Below are 22435 nucleotides of genomic sequence, written 5' to 3' on the forward strand. Positions count from 1 at the left end.
AATACTGCGCCTCAACAACTCAAAAAACGGAAGTGTCAGTAATCAAGGACAGTCATTTTACACACACACACACACACACACACACACACACACACACACACACACACAAATCTGCCTAATAAGGATGTAGATTTAACTTCCTTTTCACACTTGCAGTTCATAAGACATATTTTTTGTTGATGTATTGTTGCTTTAGTGATTTATAGTCAGCTTCTGGCCTGTTGCATAATTGCAAAAGTGGCATAATGACAAACTAAAAGGAAGGTTTTCATTATTAGTTATCACAGAACAAATCTCAGTTGTAATGTAACTTACTGCCATTGTACAGCAGTGCGGAAGAATTCCAAGTATACTTGTATACATACCTGTGACAAAAGTGTTGCCATCAGGGTTGAGACTGGAGTGCGACACTATTATTGTACCTTTCAGTAATGTACTTTATTTCTCTAAGTAAAAATAGGTTACTATGGAAACAGCCCACTATGATTCAAAGTTTCTGGTAAAAATATAGGCCTACTTTTGAGGCTGGAAATGTTCAGAATGATCTTCCAGCAGACAATGGCCACATCTGATAACCCAGTGGTAATCAACCTATAGCACGGATCCAGCCTACTGATACTTTCATGAACGAAAAATTATTGTGGCACAATTTAATTTCGTAATATGAAAGTGTATCATAAATTAACAACAGACGTGCTATTGTTTGATTTAAAACATCGATAACTGTGATACCAGTAGATATTCTATAACCCAATGCTTATCGGTCATTACGATCAGTCGATTTCATCTCTGGAATGTCTAATCTGGTTTTCAGAAGAGCAGCGATTTGCTGGAACTGTATTTCCAGCACCATCCACTAGGTGGCGCAGTGATTTCCACAGCAACGTTGAATCTTTCCAACGCATCTCCCGTGCGCTAAGCTGCTCTCCTCTTTCCCCCTCCAGTTGTTGCCTCAGCTACAGAGACCACTTTAAATGTAGGACCAGGACAAGATGGCGGGTATGTACAGGTTACATTAGTTGAGGCAATCCGTCTTTTACAACCTTGTTTTCTCATCTGAATTTTTTTAGCTGTTTAAAGTGAGTCCCTGATTGCTTAATTTGGGCGTTGTCGAACTAGCGACTGACTGCGGGTTTTTGTATTTATTTGCAGATTTATCTTTGCTTCAGGAAGACTCACAGGAGGAGATAGACGGATGTAAGTTTGCTCCTATGTTTTATCTGAACGCTAGCAAGCAAGCCAACCACAACTTTCTCGCTGCAAGTAGCTAGCCAGTTAGCAAGCTATGTGATGATGATACCTTCGATTTTGAAGCTCCCGGATGGTCTGCGGGCCTAGAGGGAAACGGCATCCGGAAACCCGTCCTCTAACTTTTCCAGCTTCGGAAGCAATATATTTTCATCTTTTCAGGTGTCAGTTTAGGATTTTTGTGAAAAACAGAAGGATGAATCACGTAACCTGAGCCTGAATGTGTCTCACACAGAGTTGCAAGTTTGATTGCTAACGAATGAACTACCTATTTAGCATTCTTCTAAAACTGTAACGTGAGCTTGATGGCCAGTGTTAGTAGCTACTTAGCTAGCCAGCTCACGTCAAAGAAAATGTGACTGAGAAATTGCAAGTGGAAAGCTAGCTAGCTATTGTGTGTCTGCTTTGCTGTTGTTATTTGACTAGGCAGCCAGTTCAGCTATCAACAAATTCCAATAAGCCAGCTTCAAGTTCGTTAGATAACGTTAGATGGCAAACATTGATGAGGTAGCCGGTCCTTCAGAAATCGAAGCTGCGAGACACCACAGCGTGTATTTGGAGGTTGGCTAAGTTAGCCTCCAAACCAAATGAAGATAAGTCAGCCAGCTACCACCCTTGTGACTGCGACCGAGGTCGAAGCAAACAGACCAAACCAAATTCCTTTTTACGAGCTCTACCTAACTGGCGACACATTCTCATCACTTGATTTTCAGTGTGTTACATTTACATGGTGTATAGCTATCTAACCGTTATTTAGCCTTTTAACGCTGCACAGTTAACGAGGCACCAAATTGTCACGTTGGGCAGTGAACAGACAAGGTAGCGAGCTAGCTGAAGTTTCACTTTAAAAGTTTCTCTTATACGCAGGCTAAAATGAACTTGAAGTGCTTATTTTATTTATTGTTTTAGTTTCCCATTTTATTGCACACGAGAACCTTTAATTTCGCTCCTGTATCTTTTATTCAGTTGTTGTTAATGAGGGAACATTTCACTTCAAGTTAAATTGGCTAACTGTTGCAATGTCCACCGTTGCTTCATCAGTGTGGCGATTTCTTGTTTTCTTGCTAAGCAATGTTTTGTTGGGATCGGATACGCACAAATCTTGCAGTTGCTAATGTCTTCTTTGCTGTTCAGTCAAGGCATCTGTCCGGGTGATGGGTTCCGCTGATGCACTATATTTCCAATGTTTCTAATAGTTGGTGTGGATGACTACAACTCAGAGTCTGACGTCATTATTATACCTTCAGCCTTGGACTTTGTATCGCAAGATGAGATGCTGACGCCTCTGGGAAGACTGGATAAATACGTCGCGAGTGAAAATATTTTTAACAGGTATAACATTCATCATCTACTGTCTATTTCTTTGTCGCATTTTAAGGTAATTATGGTTGCAACGTATTATAATGGAAAATGCATGAATGTGTTCAAGAAGTAATGAATGCGCAATTAGTTTCCGGTTATTATGTGTACTTATCTTGCCTTTCATAAAGAACAGTGAACCCTCCGTAGATTAATGTGGCACATTTGATCATATTTTAAACATTGACCGGGTCTGCGATGATGAAGTTACAGACAAATCACAATTTCCCTGTGCACATGAAGGGAAAAAATTGTTTTGAATTTCAGGCAAATGGTGGCTCGAAGCTTGCTGGACACTTTAAAGGCCGTGAGTGAGGATGAGAGGGACTGTATCGCTGTCCTAGAGAGAGTTGGCAGGCTGGCCGACGACTCGGGTAAGCCAACCTGACCTTGGGGAAGTGTGTATGTAATGCTCAGCGTGTCTGAATTCTGTCTCTGAAATGATCCAGTGGTATTCATCAGCACTTAGGAAAGGGTACCCGTTCAGCTTGCGAATGCAGCACTTCACACAAGAAGCAAAAACAGCAGAAAGCGGTTTGATAATGTCACAGTCCCTGGCATGCTCTTTGTCGATTCAGTCTACGTTTCTGCATCTTAATCTGGATTAATCTCAGTCTTGCTTTTTTTCTTTTTTTTTTTTTTGAATGAGCACCTTTCTTCCAAACAAGGGGGGTTATGTCAGAGGTGTTTCCGTGGTAAATTCAGAGGAATTTTTTTTTTTTAAATGCGGACTACATCATGAAAGGTTGTGTGCACTCAAATTCTGCTGATACGAAAGGATGAACTCTGTTAACAGGATGGCTTGGGCTTGTGCGGACGTGCACTTTTTAAAATTTTTGCTTAGGGATGTAGACAGGTATATTCAAGACTGTTTCATCACAAAAGCTGTGTTTTAACCTTGTTCAGAGTACGGACTTATCTCGGGTTCTTTGCTGTGAAGTGGTACACCCTCTTGGCAGGCTGCCTGTGTAGGGCCCTGACTGGTGAAGCAGCGTGAATGACTTGCTGCTTATACGTGGGTGCCATTTCATGACAGAACCAAAAAAAAAAAAAACGAGGATTGTAAGATTTACATGGATCCTAAACCACAGTTGCCCAGCAACTGTTAAATTAGGAAACCAGGGTAGCCATGATTGTTGCATTGCGGAGCTCACTAGGCATTAGAGCAGGTCGTACAGTTGGGATGTGAGGCTACTGAATGAAGACCTACCCCAACAGAAAAAAAAAGACGGACTAAAAGACAAAAATCATGCCAAGCCATCCAGTTACACTGAAGGGAAAAAGTCACTCTGCAGTGGGGATGTATGGGACACCCTCGACTGTAATCGAGCGCTGTGTTTTGTTGTAAGTCCTATGAAAATCACCTGTTTGTGGCATGGAAGCCTTGAAATAAGCCAGCTCACCTCTTTCCACCTTTCTGAAGTATTCATTCTAAGCTCTGTCCAAAAATCCACATCCTACTGCAGACTCTACTTTGCATTTCAAAAGTGGATATGACCACTACTGTCCCCTCACAAATTTGCACATTTGCACATCTGCACATCTGATATCGGGGGTATTGTGCCAGTTGAGGAAGGAGTATGGCTCATCATTGTTATGGGTGGTTCAAGGTGGTAACTATGTTTTGTTTGACCATACACTCTCCTGTTACTCTTATTTGTCTTGAATCAGGTTCTCTTTTGATGCAGCCCCATATCTTTCAGAGGCAGCTAAACATACAGCTTAAGTCCTGTTGCACTGACAGAGAGAACTTAACTGTGTGCCTTACTGAAATCCTGAATGATTTCTTTTTACCTGATCTAAAAACCTGTTATTCTGTCTTGCACTTCTGGCACATATATTCAAGCAATAGAAAATGAGAGAACGTGCCCAACTCCACAAAATAACAGAACAAAAATTTTGTGTCTTGTGGAGAGGGATGTTTGTTGGCAGCAGAGTTATGGCCATGTTTGTCTGTCAGTTAGTTTACTTGGCTTACTTGACATGCACCACTACAGTTATATTTGTATTAAAAACTGAAACCAAACCCAAGATTACATCATACACAGCAGGATGACAAACGGTGGTGAACCCAGATTTAACTTAATACGTAACATTAATATTGTCTCTGAAATCTTATCCCGAGTGTATTTGTTGTTTGGTTGTGTATTTAAATATCGTTCAGAGAGTTTGCTACCATTTGCACAGCTCAGCAAAATTCTAGGAGTTTAAACTTGTGAGTGTATCCTTACCTTACCTGGTGACTGATGTTGCAGAGTGTTGTGCGTGTGACCTTAAACCACACTGAGAAGGGATATCGCTTTCCCCAAATCTCCCTTCGTTGTGGTGGATGTCTCTTACACTACCACGGGGGAGATTTCGTAAATTGATTGTCGAAACCTGACGTACAGCCACTTCCACCTTGATGTGCTTCGTGATTTAGAAACCATTTCCAGACCTTACTGCAAATGGGCGCTGTAATCACTGCCATCTTCACCTGAATGGACCTTTCATCCTGTTAATGTGTGCAGGCAAATAAACGGTCTAGCACAGCGAGGTGACTAATGCTGTTATATGTCTGTCATGAATGGTCGTAAAATGCTCATTTGTCCTGGTGAGCTGGCCGCCTGTTGAATTTGCACCCGCCGGCTTGCTGGGGTTGGAGTCTTAAGTGCAGTGCAGAAGTCTGATAGTATAACAGTAATCAAATCATTTGGGCCTTAGAGGGCATAATTAACATTTAATTTTCAGTTCACATATCATTATTACTGGACACATTCATCTGCTCTCTGCCTTTTCATCTCTGCATCAAACATCCCATTAACTGCACATGGAAAGTATCCTCCCCAGTAATACTAATAAGCCCCTCCACACAATGTCATAAAGAAAATTGCTTGTTTTTGCCTTTTTGCATATCATTCTGTTATTTTCTTCATGTGGTCCAGTCTAAAAAAGAACTGTCTGAAAGAGGATTGCAGTGTAGACACATGACATTGGAATGTTGAACCGGTGTCACACACAGTTCCTGAGAACTTTGGTCTTGCTCCGAGACGCTGGCTTTGAGTCAACCTTGCTGTTAAGTTGGATGGAGGGCCCTCGACATGTTTTTGCAGGTCTTCATTCTCTTGCGCATCAAAAATGCCTTAATCTGTGCTTCTTAAGAGCATAGCAAACTCACCAGTTCCTCCCTGTTTCTGCTGGTATAGAGGGGGAGCCTCTAAAATGAGGGCTTGATCTGCCATTTGTTTTTGAACCTTGGGATTAGCTTCTTTTTTTTTCTTCTTTGAAGAGGCGGGTGTTAAAACTCCTGCTGGGAAGACTTCCACATCATTCTCGACTAATTCCCTCACCTTCTACGGTCAGGCAGGCTAGTTAAACATTCGCTCATAGTTTGAATCCGCATTCTCTAATATGGAGAACCGTATTCAACATTGGATTAAACAAAGCAGCCTCCTCTTTTTTGCTGATTTGATGATCTGAACTGATCTGAACCTCTCCCCCTCTTGATGCTAATGAAAACTCCTAGCTCTTCCTAGGGGGTTTAAGGTGCGTGGTCAGTTTGACAGGGTTGATTTGTCAAAACCAAACCAGTTTAACCCCCTGACCTACTCACTTTACCTTTTGCATTTTTGACATGTCTGTTGAAGTCTGAGGAAGAACTGTTAGAAAGTGTGGCTACTGATGATCTCACTGTTTACACACTGCGAAGCAGTGAACTGGGTGACTGTGGTTTGGGGTTGACCTCGCAGGGTAGCCTGTTGTCGTCTGTCGTTAAGCGCTTGTGGTTTTTCTCACCTCAGTCCATCCTGTGTAGGACAGAGGTTTTTCCCCCTTACGACCTTTGATGCTTATCGTGCACTGTCTTAAATTCACTTGAAGAACCAATCATGGCAGACATGTCGAGTTATTGCCAAAATATATGCAGGTCAAATTCTTTGAAGCTCTTCAAGTCTATATGTTGATAAAGCAAGCACAGCTGTAAATCCCATGTCATTATGACCCTAAAACAAGTTTCTTTGGGTTATTGTAGTGATGCCCTGCATTTAGTACTAGCTGTTTTGTTGTTTTATGTGCACATAGCTAAAGACTACTCATGACGTATTCCTGTCCTTCCTTATCCCTCAGAGCCTACTGTTCGAGCGGAGTTAATGGAACAAGTCCCTCATATCGCCATTTTCTGTCAAGAGAACAGACCTTCCATTCCTTTTGCATTCTCCAAGTATTTACTACCAATAGTCGTGAGATACCTCGCTGACCAGAACAACCAGGTAGGAGCGCAGCAATGTCGTCTTCCCTTCTGGAGCAGTAGCTCCGCGCACAGATAGATCAAGAAAGCATTTTTCATATCGCTAGTGTGACAGAAATGCTCACGCAGTTAATCACTTCTGTCTGTTAAGTGAGCTACGATGTGGCACATGAGTTTCATTTTAATCCTGTTGAAAAACCCTGTAGGATTCTTTTAAGATACAGCATTTTAAAATGTAGAGTTTAGGAATTTAGAATTGGCGCCGGAAATAGATTCTGGCTTTATGTCTGAGAGAGAGCATGATACTCTGAGGCATTTTCTTGCCTCTCCCTCCCCCCCCCCCCCCCCCCCCCCCCCCCCCCCTCTCTCTCTCTCTCTCTCTCTCTTCCCCCCCGCCCGATCTGAATTTTCAAACCTTGTGGCCGCAGGTCCGGAAGACCAGCCAGGCAGCCCTCCTGGTGCTGTTGGAGCAGGAGCTCATCGACAGGGGGGACATCGAGACGCAGGTCTGTCCCGTCCTGGTCGACCTGACAGCCCCCGACAGCAACGACGATGTCAAGACGGAGGCCATGGCGGTAAGGCTCAGCACAATATACAGGCTGCGAGGTGTGCTTCACCATCTGTTGCATTCAAGCTGTCGTTGAGCGTTTCTCACGAAGACGCACGGGTTTCTCATAACCACAAAAAGCACCGCGGAAGGAATCTTTCGTGCACTGCAGACACAGTGACTTTTACCTGTATTCACACCAGGCAAAGCATTTTTTTGCCTGTATGTAGTGAGTCACATGACCCAGCCTTCACTGGATGAGTTTTTTTTTTTTTAGGGGGGGGCGTTAGTCCTCTAGTCATGTGAATATCGTTACATACAAAAAGACAGGCTTTGGGTGGGTTGGCACAGAGGCACCAGCTCGTGGAATGTTTTGTGAGGGTGCTGGTGGGGGCTGAAGGCCGTAGTTAAAAGTGGAAGACTGAATGTGCTATTCATTTTCATACCAGAATGCGTTACGCGTGAAACACACACTTGTTCTTAAACACCTCTGTGTCACCTCTGCTGTAACACTGCAGATAATCTGTAAAATGGCTCCGATGGTGGGGAAGGACATCACGGAGCGCCTGTTCCTGCCGCGGTTCTGCGAGATGTGCTGCGACTGCAGGATGTTCCACGTGCGCAAGGTCTGCGCGCTCGCGACACCCGCCCGTACACTTCTCCCGAGCCGCTCTCCTGTTGCCGTTTCTGCCGTTTGACTGTGTCGCCTCCTCTTAACGGACAGAAATGCTGTCCCTTTAAGATTCGCTCTTTTGTAATGTTCTGCAGTATCTCCAAGAGCTGCTTTGATAAATTTCTGCCTTCTGACAGGTTTGTGCAGCCAATTTCGGGGACATCTGCAGCGTGGTCGGAGGGGAGGCGACGGAGGAGCTGCTGGTACGTACACGCGCCTAAAGGACCTCTCATTGACGGACAGGGCTTACACACATACTGTAATAGTTGGGTGGCAGTACAACTTAAAGGAAGACTCGGCCAGGGGAAACGCCCTGCTTCCCAGTGGAATGTGAGCCCTGAAATGGGTAAGGGAAATTCGGTGACTTCATGTTGGCAGTGGCTGACAGAGGTACCCCATGCAGCGAGGGCAGTGCAAGGCAGGCCCCGTGAGCCCATGAGGAAGTGGGGAAAGGGGGTGGAAAGGAAGCGGGCTCCGGACTGAGGCTGCGTTTTTTTTCTCTCCCTCTCTCCTCTTCCTCCCCAGCTGCCCCGCTTTTTCCAGCTCTGCTCGGACAATGTGTGGGGGGTGCGGAAGGCCTGCGCCGAGTGCTTCATGACCGTTTCCGCAGCCACCTCTCAGGAAGTGCGCAGGACCAAGCTCTCCTCCCTCTTCATCAGCCTCATCAGCGACCCTTCCCGATGGGTGAGGCCCTCTCTCCCCGAGCGCTGCCCGCTCCCACGCCGCCGCCGCTCCGGGCTTTCGCTTTATCAGTGGCACTGCAAGGGCTGCTGTACTTCACGCGTGATAGAAGACTCTGTGGCATAGACAGAAATAGAAATGGTTATCTGTAGAACTATTACGCCTAGAACTGCTAAGTGTAAAGGAAAAGAAAAAAAAAAAAGTGTTTTCTGAATATTTAGTTCCTGATGCAGTCCAACCACATCACTTTGCCCTTTACTTTGAATAACAAATTTAAGCGAATGTTGCATTTAGTGTCTTAACACTTCAGTTCATTTCAGTGATTGCTGAATTTCTAGTGCTCTGTTAGTGAAGAGAGAGTGAAGAGGGGGAAAAATTACCGACAGCTGAAATTTAAATGCGAAGCACATGCAGAATGAGACTGAATGAGACTAGGCCTTGCTTGCTGTTATACTGGGGTGTGTAGTATTAGGACACGGTCTGGAGAGTCCTGTGTTCATGTGTGCCCTGCCTCGCCCCCCCCAGGTGCGGCAAGCTGCCTTCCAGTCCCTGGGCCAGTTCATCTCTACGTTCGCCAGTCCGTCTACTGTGGGCCAGTACTTCAGGGAGGAGGAGGAGGGGGACTGCAGCTGTACCCACCCACAGAACAGGTACCCCTCTCTTTATTCATCGCTGTTACATTCCGCGTCGTTACTCGAACATCATTACACAAACCACAAACGGGTCCACTTCAGCGGTCACCTGCCGCTACAGTCTGCGTTATTACTGTCGGACCACAGAGTAGGTGTACGTATTATCAGTCATCCTGCATTACATTCTGTGCTACTCTGTCAAACCCCAGAGTACGTACATATTGGTAATATTACAGTATCTGTTCTCCATGCACTGGAGTGGTGAGCGGTAATGTTAACAGATTCATAAACGAAACACTTGTTTGATACTTTTGTCAGTTATCCTGAAGTTTGGAAATCAAAAGTAAAATCAAATATTAATAAGCTCAATTAAGCTTAATGAGGTCAATAATGTATGTGATGTTTGTGAGAGGTTTTTTTTTATATTTTTCAAGAGCCACTGCTATGATCTCAAATTTGAAGTTTGGAGAAGTGAAGCGTTTGTGGTTCGTCAAGTCAGTCGAGTCTTGACAGTGTTGCCATCTGGTGTGTGACTGACAGTGTGGGTGTGTCACAGTGGGTCATGTGTGAATACACCCAGTGCGTCCGCTGCTGTTTACATTTGGTGTGTGCTTGGGAAAAGGCATGAAGTCGCTTCAGCAAATATCAAAATGACAGGTGGCCAAAGGGACACTTACCACAGTAGAATACTCACTGGTGTTCACACTGCTAGTACAGGCAACTACATGTTATCTCACAAAGCATTACATTACATAATTTAGCAGACGCTCTTACCCAGAGTGACTTCCAAATAAGTGCATCACTATGCTAAGAGTATTTATCGAGAAGTATTACAGGAGGTCATTAAGATACAGAGTTAAGTGCTAAACTAGTGTAGAGTGCTTTTTTTCATAGAAAATGGGGACAGAGAGGAAGGTAGACTAGAGATACAGCTTGAAGAGATGAGTTTTCAGCTTTCTCTGGAAGGCACCCAGAGAGTCTGTTGCACAAATCTCAGCAGGAAGCTCATTCTTCTAGCGTGGAGCGAGAAGAGCTGGGTCTGAGAGATGCTGCTGTTGTATTTTGGGACATAGAGGCGACCCGAGGTAGCAGAGCACAGCACTCTTACTGGCTTGAGTCTGCAGGATCAGGGAACTGATATGCAGTAGATGAAAAGACGTAGGTATTAGGTAGGCTTTCAGAAAGAGATTGAATTGCTTTGTTTTCTCCCTGCGGTAGCAACGAGTCGCCGCCGAATGCAGACGCAGCAGTGAGGGAGCCGTCGCCCGGCCTCGCTGCGGAGGGAGACTCAGACGGGAGGGCGGGGAGCCCCCCTCATACCGTGGAGGAAGGGGAGGCCGGCGCCCCGCACCCGAACGACGTCGCCCGGGAATCTCCCCTGCACTGCGACGCCGAGCCGCTGCAGTTCCGCCGCACCGAGGAAGGCAGCGTGGATGTGGCGGTGGAGGGGGGCGGCGAGCAGGCCGCCGACGACCTCGCCCCGGAGGCGCCCTGCGACGCGGAGGCGGAGGACACGCCCCCGCCGGGCCCGGCAGAGCCGGACCCGGACCCCGCCCCCGCCCCCCCACTGCGGGACCCCGAGGACGGAGCGCGGGACCGGGACGCCCCGCGGGGAGCTGACCCAGCCACCACAGAGAAGCACACGGGCCCGGCGGAGGAGGAGAAGCCGGTCGCCCCTTCGCCCTCGCCGTCAGAGCCGGTCTCCCCGGGAGACGCCATCCCCGAGCAGGAACTGTACAATTCCTTCCATTACTGGAGGACTCCCATCCCCAGCATTGACCTGGACCTGGAGCTGCAGGAGAGGGCTGGCTGCGGTGACCCCGGCAGCGGCTCCGGCCAGGCCACCGCCCCCACCCTGGGCAGGAAGGAGCTGGAGGAGATGATCGAGAACCTCGAGCCGCACATCGACGACCCTGATGTGAAAGGTGGGCGTCTTATTACCAGCTTATCACGGCAGGAGAGCCGATTGTGGGATAACAAGCAAGCGGCACCGCATTCAGTTGTATCTGTAATCTAGATACTTCTTTGCGGTTTGGTTTGTGGGTTTTAATTGGTTGCGTTTTCAGTGCAGTAGTTGCACCTGCCTTGACCATAGGTCTTCTGTAGTCTGGCAGCTTGCATGTGGGTTTGGAAGGTGACTGTTGAGATTCTTTTACCTGCTTTATGCCGTCAGTCACAGTCCAGTATTTCATACCCTTGCTTGGTTTCATTCTTGGATTTCGTCCAAGATGTTTTTCCACACGTCAGGTGACTCAGTGTCTGTGTGTAAGCTAAGCCCACTGTCATCCTGGAAAAGCTTGGCTGCCGGTAAACTCCAGGAGCTTGCAGAACCGAAGGACAAAGGATCATGAGGATGTGGTTAATGTAATTGCACCCATTGCTAGTCTAGCCTGATTTGATAAGGACTTATTTTGGTTTCTCAGGTTTACCAGCAGGGAGAGGATGAGTTTAAGTGCATGCCCTAGCTCACAAAACAGCTGTTTACACAGCGCACACAACTCTATGTGTTGGTTTAAAATCCAACTAAATTATAATTTGGGTATGAATTAATTACCCAGTGAAAACTAATAGATTTAGATTTGTCTACACTTATGTGTTAGAGTTCCTTAAAGCAGGTCGAGATATGTTGGGTCAGGTAAAAACATGAAAAACAAGGTGTATTGTCATGTTTAATTTTTAAAAAGTTGTATGCCTCTCAGATTAATACAGATTAATGTTCAGGTGAGCTTTAAACAGATTCAGGTGCCGATGTGTTCAGACATCATACAGTCTGCCTAACCTGCAGTGGCAGTTCTGAACAAATCCAGATCCATTTTCTCCAAATCTGCGTGTATAATCTAGGGTGTCCTTGGGTATGAGGCCTTTAACCTCTGAGCCAATAAGTGAACAGGGTGGCTTGGCAATGTGGACAATTTGAGCTTCTGTGCAAAGTAAACGTCCTAGTAGAAGCACAGACCAAGATGTCAGCATTTAACATCCATTGTCTTGGCTCATATTTGAAATGATATCATTAACTTCTGTCAGCACTGACCAGGAAGTGGTTTTGATTGATTGTACCTGTGTGTGTGTGTGTGTGTGTGTGTGTGTGTGTGTGTGTGTGTGTGTGTGTGTAATCTTACATATCAATTACACCAATCATTAAGATAAATTAGGGAAGACCTACAGCACCGCACCACATCCCTTTTATCTCGGTACACATGTTTGCTGAGAGCGCAGTGTGACTGAAAACCTGTTTATTTATCCTGGATTGACAGGATGAAAGGGAGAGAGTTTATCTGGTTCTCCCCGTACAGACCGGGTGGATTTATGAATGAACACTTGGTCCTGTGTGCCCAGCACGTCTTGTACTTCAGAGAATGCTAATCAGTCCCCAGGAATCACCAGTCTTGGCTAGTTGTGCTGTCAGGGTGGTGTGTGTAACGCCATAGCCAGTTCTTAGAAGATTATGCAACTAAACTGACTAAACAACGACTAAACAACTGCGAACATCTTCAAGGGCACAAATTAACAAACTTGTACAAACAGGTTGGTGAAACACAGACACGCACATATCGGCAAGGCTTCTTTCATTGAACATGTCTGAGTCCAGTTTCCCATTTAAATCCGGATCAGCGTTTGTTTGACCATGCAGCGCAGCCTAACCGATTGCCGAAAGAGCCACTTGGCATAAGCGCCGATTTAGTCTGCAGCAGAATTTTGGAGGGCAATTACACAACTGTCCTTTTGACGCGCGGGCTCCGAGCGGCTCTCTTCCCTTAGAAGGAGCTGCTTTTCGGTGTTACGAAACGCCTCCGCGGCTCGAGCGTCTGGCGGGATCGTTGAGGGTAAACTCTGCCGCTCTCTCGCCCCGAGGAGAGGCGAATATTCCTTCTCGAGTGTATGAAGGGTCCCCTTTAAAACAAAGAACGACACTTCAGAACTCGCCCTCAGATCACACCTCCCAGTCGCTCCTCCTCGATGTGACACCATCATCCCGAGTGCATAAGCGGCCCATTCAGGGCTTTGTTTGCTCGCTTGTCCCCAAACAGGAGCGCACTGTGCGGGATTAATATATCCTTCACTAGATAACAGTAGATCTTTATGTCGAGCCCCCGACAGCATGGGCTCTTTGGCGGAGGCCTCCGCGCTCACAGGAGCCTGTCGTTTGTGAGGCCGTCAAAGCCCCACTGCGGAAGGAGCGCTGTTGATTCCGCTGCTCTCGTGCCTGCAGGTTGCTACCATGTGTGGACTGGGCTGTGAACTCACAGAAAAAACAGGAATCACAGGCTTGCGTTGAACTGTGTACAAAAAAAAAAAAAAATGCGAGACTGCATATATTCACGGGTTAGGTGGGAAGCCCAGAGAATCTCATGCTTTCGTGAGCCATCTTAAAAGGGCACACTACCCAAAGTATATCGCTTTTGCTGTCCTGAATGCTGTCTGTGTCCTTTCTGGTGTTTTTAACAATCTCATTACTCACGAACTGGTAAAGTAGGAAATTCCTTTTTTCCTAGTATTATGTTTCGCACAATAGCACCTTGATTTTTTTTTCCCCCACACTAGTGTTACCCGGTAGACTCTTTATAGAGATCATATCAGTTCCATACAGTTTTTTTCTGCCTCTAATTTGCATTATTAGTGTCCTGTGGTTTTTCCTCAACCATATGGAGACTTTTTCTGGCCAGTTATCTCTTATGCTGTGTATGTATACTGACTAAGCAAGAGATATTTTCCAGAACAGAGCTCAGTAGGAGGCTGTTGCTATTTTTTGATGTATGAAAACATTATAAACCGCTTTCGTACATTCGTCAAATGTGTTTCCTAATTGTGAGTGTCATAGAGCCAAGCCTTTACTCCAGCCTAAAACTGCCCCGAGCCAGAAGTAGGCCAGAATGGCTAAGCGCTCATTGTTTTGGTCCTGTTTTTTTTCCCCCCTTTCTTCCTGTTTTTCTTCCTTGTGTAACTCTTGACAGCAAAGCGTGCTCAGATGTGCCACCTTATCGGTCATGGTCTGCAGATACGTGTGTAAACGTTGCTGTAGGACCGAGGCCGTGGCCGATAGCTGCCAGACGACTGTCTCACACCTAACTTTTGAAGCTGTCGCAGACTAGACGTGATGTTCAGGTCATACCTAGTGGTCAAAACTGTGTCAAAGCACAGTTGTTGGATTAGATCTCACGCTTGCACGGGTCACGCTGCTCACATGTAGTTTGGCCGTAGTCTGCAGATGCACTTAAACTGCTGTATCGTGTGGTGTTTCCTGCCATACACAGCATTAATTTTTCACATTTGCTGCATTTATTAGGCCCAGACTGTGAACATGTATGTACTAGTGGTGACTTGTTTCTTTATCCTATCCAGTGTGGTGAATAATACTGGTCTTGAGTTCATTTTAGTTTTGAATGCCAGAAGTTTTTGTGCACCTGTCATCAGCAGTCACTCACCTAGTATTTGCCACTTTTCTCAAGAGTGATCTCTAGATTTGCTTTTTAACCAGAGCCCTCTAGCTTGAAAGGCTTGCGGTTGCCTTTGACCTGTAGTTCCTAATACCGATTTCATCATCTGTCAGATTACATTGCGATCTTAATCATAGTATTCGCATAGGCAAATTTTATGACGGAGTAAATGTCTACCTGTAGTCCACATCGCAAAGCAGGAAAAGCTGAAGAGGCTCTCAAACTGATCAAATTCTGTCAACAATCAGCCTGCCTCTGCAATGCCCCCTAGAGGAGACTAAATTCAGAAACTAACAGGATAGTGCAAAGGCATTGGAAACACGTGTTATGCATTTTTAAAAAGCTGGACTTTGGTCAAATACTGAAATCATTAAATTGTCAAAAAAAATAGTCAAATACACCAATCTCAGCTATCATCACAGCAAATTGAGTTTCATAAATTTCATAAATGCATTTATTAATGCAATACTAGAAAAAGATCTCTGAAAAGATTTGGATAAAAGCAACTCGAGTTATGAGGTACACACAGTATGTGGTAAGAGGATAAAGGTAACATTTTTATCTAAATTTGATAAAAAAAAAAGGTCATCAAATTAATAATGGTAGTAATTTAAAGATGGAACATGTTTAAACCAAAGGACCTCAACTTTTAAAGGGCTGGACTAAGGAATAACCACACCAGTGATAAAGTGCTTAGTGAGTATGTTTCTACACAACTTACAGCTGGGCCTGTTGAAGTATGCTTCATTAGTATTGGTGCCGGCAGTGGTAATGGAAAGTTGTTTGTCTCACTTTGTTTCCAAAACCACAAACATAAAAGGACAAAGGGGGTAAATTTTGTTAAATAACGCTCACTGTTAATCACTCTTTTCCTTCTTGCTCGAAATGTGACTCAACCCAACAAAAGTAAAAACTGCTGCAGCTTAAAACAAAACAATAGGCGGTTGTTGTGAGGCACAAATTGACTACACAGACCTTTAATAAAACGGACAGGGGAGAAGTGTGGAAAATTGTTTAGTTTTGACAGTGAGAGGGAAGTTGCAAGCTGTGGTCATGTTGCGCTGCTGGTGTTTCTAAAAGGTTGAGAAATGCTGTACTGCAGCAACACTGATTTCCACTTTTCGCTCTTGACTGAAGCAGCTCACAGTAGTACTAGATGGCAGGCTGAGCACAGAACGGCTTAGTTTCCTATATGGAGCAGTTCATTTTGAACGAAGCTAGTGGTCCATTTTCTGCTGGAAAGGGAAGTGCATGTATTTCTAACCCGGAAGGCAGGGCTCATGAAGTCTCACTTATTTGCACTTTGTAAACTGGGCACCGTGCTCAGCCATCCTCTGTTAGAACTGAGAGATGCAGGCTGACGAGTGGTTTCCCTCCGCGCAGCACAAGTGGACGTGCTGACCGCGGCCCTCAGAGCGACGGTGCTGGACTCCCACCTGGAGGACGGCTCCCAGGAGCCCCAGGACGCAGAGGGGCCCCGGGACAACCCCTTCTCCGTCAACAACGTGCCTTTGATCGTGGACTCCGCGGACATCGAGGTGAGGGGGCTGCCCCGTGCTTCATGGAGGTGTATGAGCCTGCACCCGGAACTGTGTCCCTATAAGCACTCTCTCTCTTTATCTCTCTCTCTCTCTCTCTGTCTGTGTGTGTCTGTGTGCGTACCAGTGCGGGGAGTCGGCCCTGCAGATGAGCCTTGGCGAGGACTCTGAGCTGAGCTACGGCAGCCTGAGTCCTGAGGAGGAGAGGAAGTCCAAGCAGCAGGTGAGAGCAGACAGCCTTCACACCGCTGCCAGAATACCCTTAGGAATCCTTCAAGGGCTGTGAAGATGATTTCTATAGTTGGCTGTGGCTTGATTTTAATTAAGAAACCTCCAGTGCCCGCTCCTCAGTCAGAGCTTAATTTTAGTCGTTTTGCAGGAGATGTATGTAAGAACCTCAGTCTGTGGCAGACGCATGGAGTGAGGTTCCACCTCAGCTTGACGTCACGATTTGTCCTTTGCCCAGCAAACGAGGCAGTTCAGCTTTAATCGGGCCTCATTAAGGCTTAGCGTGTGAATGGAGGGGTCTGCCGCTCTCTGCTTTTCGGTCTGATTCCCCTCTCCCCGCCCCCTGTGCCGCAGGACGTGGTCCCGCAGGCTCTGCTGGACCAGTACCTGTCCATGACCGACCCGTCGCGAGCGCAGACGGTGGACATGGAGATCGCCAAGCACTGCGCCTACAGCCTCCCGGGCGTGGCCCTCACCTTGGGCCGGCAGAACTGGCACTGCCTCCGGGACACCTACGAGACGCTGGCCTCGGACATGCAGGTGTGTCCCCCCTCCCCTCTTCTGTTGGCACTCGCCTCTCACAGCGGGAACAGTAGCGGCTTGTGAGGGCGGCGTTCCCCGGCTTGCGCACGGTCGCGTGCAGTGTGGCCTGCACTGCACTTGCTCTCACTTTGTCTGTTTCCTCGCCAGCTCGTTCTCAAGTATCGGGGCGCTTTCAGAGAGAGCGGACGTAGACGGAATAATGTGGCAGGTTATTTATTTATTTATTTATTCGTTTACTGCTAGTTGAGTGTTTTTTTTTTTTTTTTTTTTTATTCCCTTCTTAATTCCTCCAAACCCGTGGTGTGGTTCCCTAGTTCCTGGGGGGGGTTACAGCCACAGTCCTCAAAGGCCTTGGTAACATGGCTGCCCTCAGCTCGAATCCCAGCCTCGCGGTTTCTCTCCATCCGGTTGCGTAACCCGGACTGGCCCTGGTTGCTGGAACAATGCAGAGGACTTGGCTGTGAGGAGTGCGGGGGGTGGGGGGTGGGGGGCAGCTTAGTGTTGTTCCAGAGACTAGAAGCTCGGAGTGCCCGATGATCTGGGTCACGGAGCCCTGGCACGTCCTCGTTCCCAGCATGCCCTGCGGGTCGGGATCGGCCCCATATGAGTATGAGGACTGGAGGTGCACAGCCCTGCGTCAGGAACCCCTCGTGTGTGGTGACGTGCCCCCCCCCCCGTCTCCTGCCCCACCCCCACCTCCCGGCCTGCTCCGGCCTGTGCTGTGACACTCACGGTCCCCTCCCCTCCCCCGCCACAGTGGAAGGTCCGCAGGACGCTGGCCTTCTCCATCCACGAGCTCGCCCTCATCCTGGGGGACCAGCTGACCGCCGCCGACCTGGTGCCCATCTTCAACAGCTTCCTCAAGGACCTGGACGAGGTGCGGATAGGGGTCCTCAAACACCTCTACGACTTCCTGAAGGTGAGGCCCTTATCCGACCTGCTCCCTGAAGAGCCAGCTTTGAACATGCTGCTTAGAGCAAAAAATGAATGCGTGATAATATTACATTACATGGATTGGCTTCAGTACAGAAGATGAAGTAAGGTCCTGGTAGTCCTAAACTCTTTATTGAATGTCTCATTTGTCATTAAAGGCACTGATGGTTGTTTTCTCTGAGGCTGAAATGAGAGTTTGGTTGGAAGCAGCTAGCGTTTATAAATCAGTGATCCAAGTCCAGCGTCCTTGTTTTGCACTTGGGACATCCAGCATAACACCTAGCGGTTGTTTGTAAATATTTAGTGACCATTTCTGGGAAACCCAGAGCTCCAAGCAGATCATTTAAGGTAAACTACTGGTTATGTTCCTGAAAACAGCCCTAGACGCTTTGAGAAGTTCAAATGATCACGTACAAATTATGAGATTAAAAAGGTTTCTGGTCAAGTACAGGAGTGTTGTCATTTGTTGACTTCATCTTAAATCTGTTCTAATCTGGACAAAGTAAAAGTTGTCACTCAGCCTCTCTAACCTCTCCCCCCCCCCCAGCTTTTGCACCAGGAGACCCGTCGCAAATATCTTTACCAGCTGCAGGAGTTCCTGGTCACAGACAACAGCCGCAACTGGCGCTTCAGATCAGAGCTGGCTGAGTAAGTTGTGAAGGCACACCCCCTTTTCACACGGCCTGATTCACAGCACCATGGCAAGAGCCAGTATACCTTCAGCATTTGAAGAGCTCGCAGTCCACTGTGATGAGTGGGAGCTAGAACATGTCTCATCTGTTCTTATGGTCGTATAATTTTACTGTGTGGTTTTCTTTTCTCCGCTAGTGCATACATTTTGTGTGTGTGTGTGTGCGCTTGTGTGGCAAGCAACTTGCGCAGTCTGTCACTGTGTCACATATCAACTGTAGCATTTGGTGTGGTAGCCCAAAGATGTGATTTTTTTGTATTTAAGTAGGAAGACCAGCTGGGAAGGCATCTATCATTTACTGTGATGGCCTGGGCCCAGTTGGGAATGCAGGGGATTGTGTAGTCAGTCAAATGTGGGCAGGTGCTGAGAGCTGTGTAGGACGTTTGAGCTGGGGACTGCTTGTGTGAACACCCTTACCTTTTGAATAATTGTTGTGGGATCTTCAATGACCAGAGTGCGTTAGGAGCCCTGGTTTCTTGTCTCATTGGAAGGACGGTGCCCCCTACCGCACAGCTCTCTCTAATCGTTGCACTGGGGCTTTGAATTTACATGAGCCACAGAAGGGCCCTCTACTGGCCTGCCTACACCACTTGCAGCAGCAGCAGCCTGGATTTTCCCATTCAAGTACCAGCCAGGCCCACTCCCTACAGCTCCAGCTGTTTGGCCCTAGAAGGATACAGCTTGGCATGTGTGCGTAGGTGACGTGTCAGTGTTTGGTTTCGTTGCCCAGCTGCGGCAATGTGACGTACATGAGGTCCGTCCACAGGCAGCTTGGTTTGGTTGCACAGAGGTTGTTGAGGATGCAGTGTCATAGGCAGCCTTGTTTGTGACCCCAACAGACAGCTGGTCCTGCTGCTGGAACTCTACAGCGGTCAGGACGTCTACGACTACCTGCGGCCTCTCGCCTTTAGTTTGTGCACAGACAGAGTGTCCTCTGTTCGGTGGATCTCCTACAAGCTGGTACGTCAACACATCCTGCTCCAAAAGTAGCCTGTAGTCTGGACAAATCGCACACCCTTACCTTAGTTATACTTGATTGCTAAACCAAATGTGTTCTCTTTTTTTATTGAACAACTGGGATATTTATTAGGAGTTCTGTGGAAAAAAAAAATGTTTATACAGTGTGATTTAAAGTTTTTCAGATGAATTATTTACTCTAGGGGAACAGGGTTGTCCTGCCTGTGTTCACACCCCAGACCCCTCGGTGCTATTTCCGCATACCTCTGCAAGCTCTCTGTTGAAACTGCGCAGTATATCTTGTGCCGCTCAGTTTGGGTTGGGAACACGGTGTGTCACGCAGGTAAGCGAGATCATCCGGAAGCTCTCCTCAAACCCGGCGCTGGTGGCGGATTTCATGGCTGAGCTGGTCGACAAGTTCTGTCACTCTCCAAAGTGGTCTGGGCGCCAGGCCTTCGCCTTCGTTTGCCAGGTAAAGTGTAGCAAGAGGCCGCTGACATTAAGGAACGGGGTTAAGGAAGTAGTTCTGCTTTGGTGTTCATTCAGAAATGTATTTTTTTTCTATATGCCTTGTAGAAAAATTGAGTCAGTTTTATTTCTAGAAGTATGCACGTGGGATTTAGTTACTTAGTTTTAGTTACTTAGTTATTACTCGCTTTATTGCTTGATTTTATGACTTCATACTATTCATTTAATAAATTAGAACATTGAACTGGTACAGGAAGCTTGGGACGTCCTGCGGTCTTTCTAAACATGGGGATATGGAAATCCCCCCCCCCCAAGCCCCACGCTACGCACGTTCCTTCCGTAGCGAGCAGTAAAGTTTCAACTGTTAAGCGCTAAGCCTTCATTATTTGCACAGCGCCAGACATGCAGTTGGCTGGCATAACTGGCCTTGAGCATAAAGCCTCTGAAGGGGGGGCGGGGGGGGCCTCTCCCCAGGCTCCCTGCCCATCCCATTCTCCACTGGAACGGGGCCCACAGCCCACTGCCGTGGGAAGAAAGAGCAGCGTCTCTCTCTCTCTCCCTCTTTCACCGCTCCGCAGAGAGCAAAAGCCCCCATGTCGTCGGTGAGCGCTGCGAGTTTGCGTACAACAGGATCCCCTTTGTGCAGAGAGGGCAATAATACCCCGGGCGCTGGAGCGCAAGGAGGAGCCAGGCAAGGAGCAGGCGCCAACACTAAACACCCCCCCTCCCCTCCCCTCCCCTCCCCTCCCCTCTCCTCCCCTGTCCCGTCCCGTCCCGTCCCGTGTGCAGCTGGTGATCGAGGACGACTGCGTGTCGCTGGAGCAGTTCTGCGAGCACCTGCTGGCCCCGCTGCTGCAGCTGGCGTCCGACCCCGTGCCCAACGTCCGGGTCCTGCTGGCCAAGACCATCCGCCAGAGCCTGCTGGAGAGAGGTGAGCCGCGCGCTCAGCCACCTGTCACCAGCCCGGGCGGCGTCCCCATCGTCCCCACGCGCAGACGAACCCGGTGACGTGTCCTAGCTGCACGTCCCTGCTACTATAATGCCACCTTTTGTGCTGCTTGCTCTCAGGCTCAGTTTTTGGAAAGGACTGACACTGGCAGAAAGTACATTACCAAAACACAAAAGAGACTTCAACCCAGCAGGGAATATGATAGAGCGCTAGCTGTAGTTTACGTTTACATCTTGTCTCTTACCCAGAGCGATATAAAAGACGTGAGTGCATTTAATGTTTACTTTTTTTGACATTGAACAGCCGCTCATTCAACACAAAATGCAGTCAACAGAAGGACACTAAACATCGCACAGACAAGGACACCACCATCCACACACTAAGCGCCTGAGCAGAACAAAGGGCCAAGACCACGAGTGCAATTTAAACGATTTTCTGAGCTGCTTTCCTCCACAAGCATTCAGCATTGAATGTCAGCAAAGTATGAGACAATATAGAAGTTGTTTAAGGTACCTAAATATGCAACTTCAGTGGAGTGAAATCTTTTTAACTCAAATTTAGGATTTGTATGATCTGTCCAGTTGAAATGGTTGCAGCTGTTAAGAGGCTGTGCGGAACATTGCCAGGTTATTTGTACAGCCAACACTTAAAAAAACAATCAGGTCAAAAGCATTACCATTTTTTTTTGTTTTAACATCTCAGCCTCCATATGGACAGCTAATTTAACTTTTGTATTGATCTTAATTCTTTGGTCGTCCTGTTCTTACCGCTGGTCCGGTGCCGGTCTCTGTCCCGCCAGAATACTTCCTGCATTCTGCGAACTCGCACCAGGAGGCGCTGGAGCAGACGCTGGTGGCCCTGCAGATGGACCTGGACAAGGACGTGAAGTACTTCGCCAGCGTGCACCCGGGCAGCACGCGCATCAGCGAGGACGCCATGAGCACGGCCTCATCCACGTACTGAAGCACAGGAGCGCCGCACCGCGCGGCCACCGGCACTACACGCGCGCGCGCGTCTGCGGGACGGAGGGGGGTGGCGCTTCTCCTCCCAGACTCACTACTACAAAGATATCTTTCGTGCTTTGATTTGCCACAGAAGCCTTAAAAGTGTCTTCCTTAACCAGAAAAAAAGAAATACTTGAATGTCCAGAGCCGATTCAGTCAAAGCAAAGGGAGAAAATCGAGTCTCAGATTGGTCCTCCCTCTTCTCTCTCTCTCTCTCTCTCTCTCTCTCTCTCTCTCTCTCTCTCTCTCTCTCTCTCTCTCTCTCTCTCTCTCTCTCTCTCTCTCTCTCTCTCTCTCTCTTTTTACTCTCTCTCTCCTCTCTCT

General features: G+C 47.4%; 1 protein-coding gene across 2 annotated transcripts; it reads left to right on the plus strand.

Annotated features, from left to right (window-relative positions):
- The first annotated feature begins 918 nt into the window (after positions 1-918).
- ppp4r1 (protein phosphatase 4, regulatory subunit 1) lies at positions 919-22365 on the plus strand. 2 transcript variants are annotated; one of them, XM_036554458.1, is made up of 20 exons: positions 919-999; positions 1153-1197; positions 2445-2580; positions 2875-2981; positions 6712-6854; positions 7261-7407; positions 7898-8005; positions 8190-8255; positions 8578-8736; positions 9259-9383; positions 10584-11290; positions 16184-16338; positions 16466-16561; positions 16921-17106; positions 17867-18028; positions 18590-18690; positions 19573-19693; positions 20034-20162; positions 20948-21089; positions 21907-22365. In XM_036554458.1, exons 1-20 carry the CDS (start codon positions 993-995, stop codon positions 22068-22070), a joined length of 3006 nt encoding a protein of 1001 aa, XP_036410351.1. In that variant the 5' UTR covers positions 919-992; the 3' UTR covers positions 22071-22365. The 2 variants fall into 2 exon arrangements, with proteins under 2 accessions (XP_036410351.1, XP_036410360.1); XM_036554467.1 differs by having other exon boundaries at positions 2496-2580.
- Positions 22366-22435: the final 70 nt, after the last annotated feature.

The sequence above is a fragment of the Megalops cyprinoides genome, chromosome 2 (assembly GCF_013368585.1).
Source record: "Megalops cyprinoides isolate fMegCyp1 chromosome 2, fMegCyp1.pri, whole genome shotgun sequence".
NCBI lineage: Eukaryota > Metazoa > Chordata > Actinopteri > Elopiformes > Megalopidae > Megalops > Megalops cyprinoides.

Bases quoted from the DNA above. Each gene is read 5' to 3' on its own strand.
- ppp4r1 (XM_036554458.1), top strand. The intron at 2,581-2,874 runs GTATAACATTCA...TTTGAATTTCAG, and splicing joins AGTGAAAATATTTTTAACAG to GCAAATGGTGGCTCGAAGCT. The intron at 2,982-6,711 runs GTAAGCCAACCT...CTTATCCCTCAG, and splicing joins CAGGCTGGCCGACGACTCGG to AGCCTACTGTTCGAGCGGAG.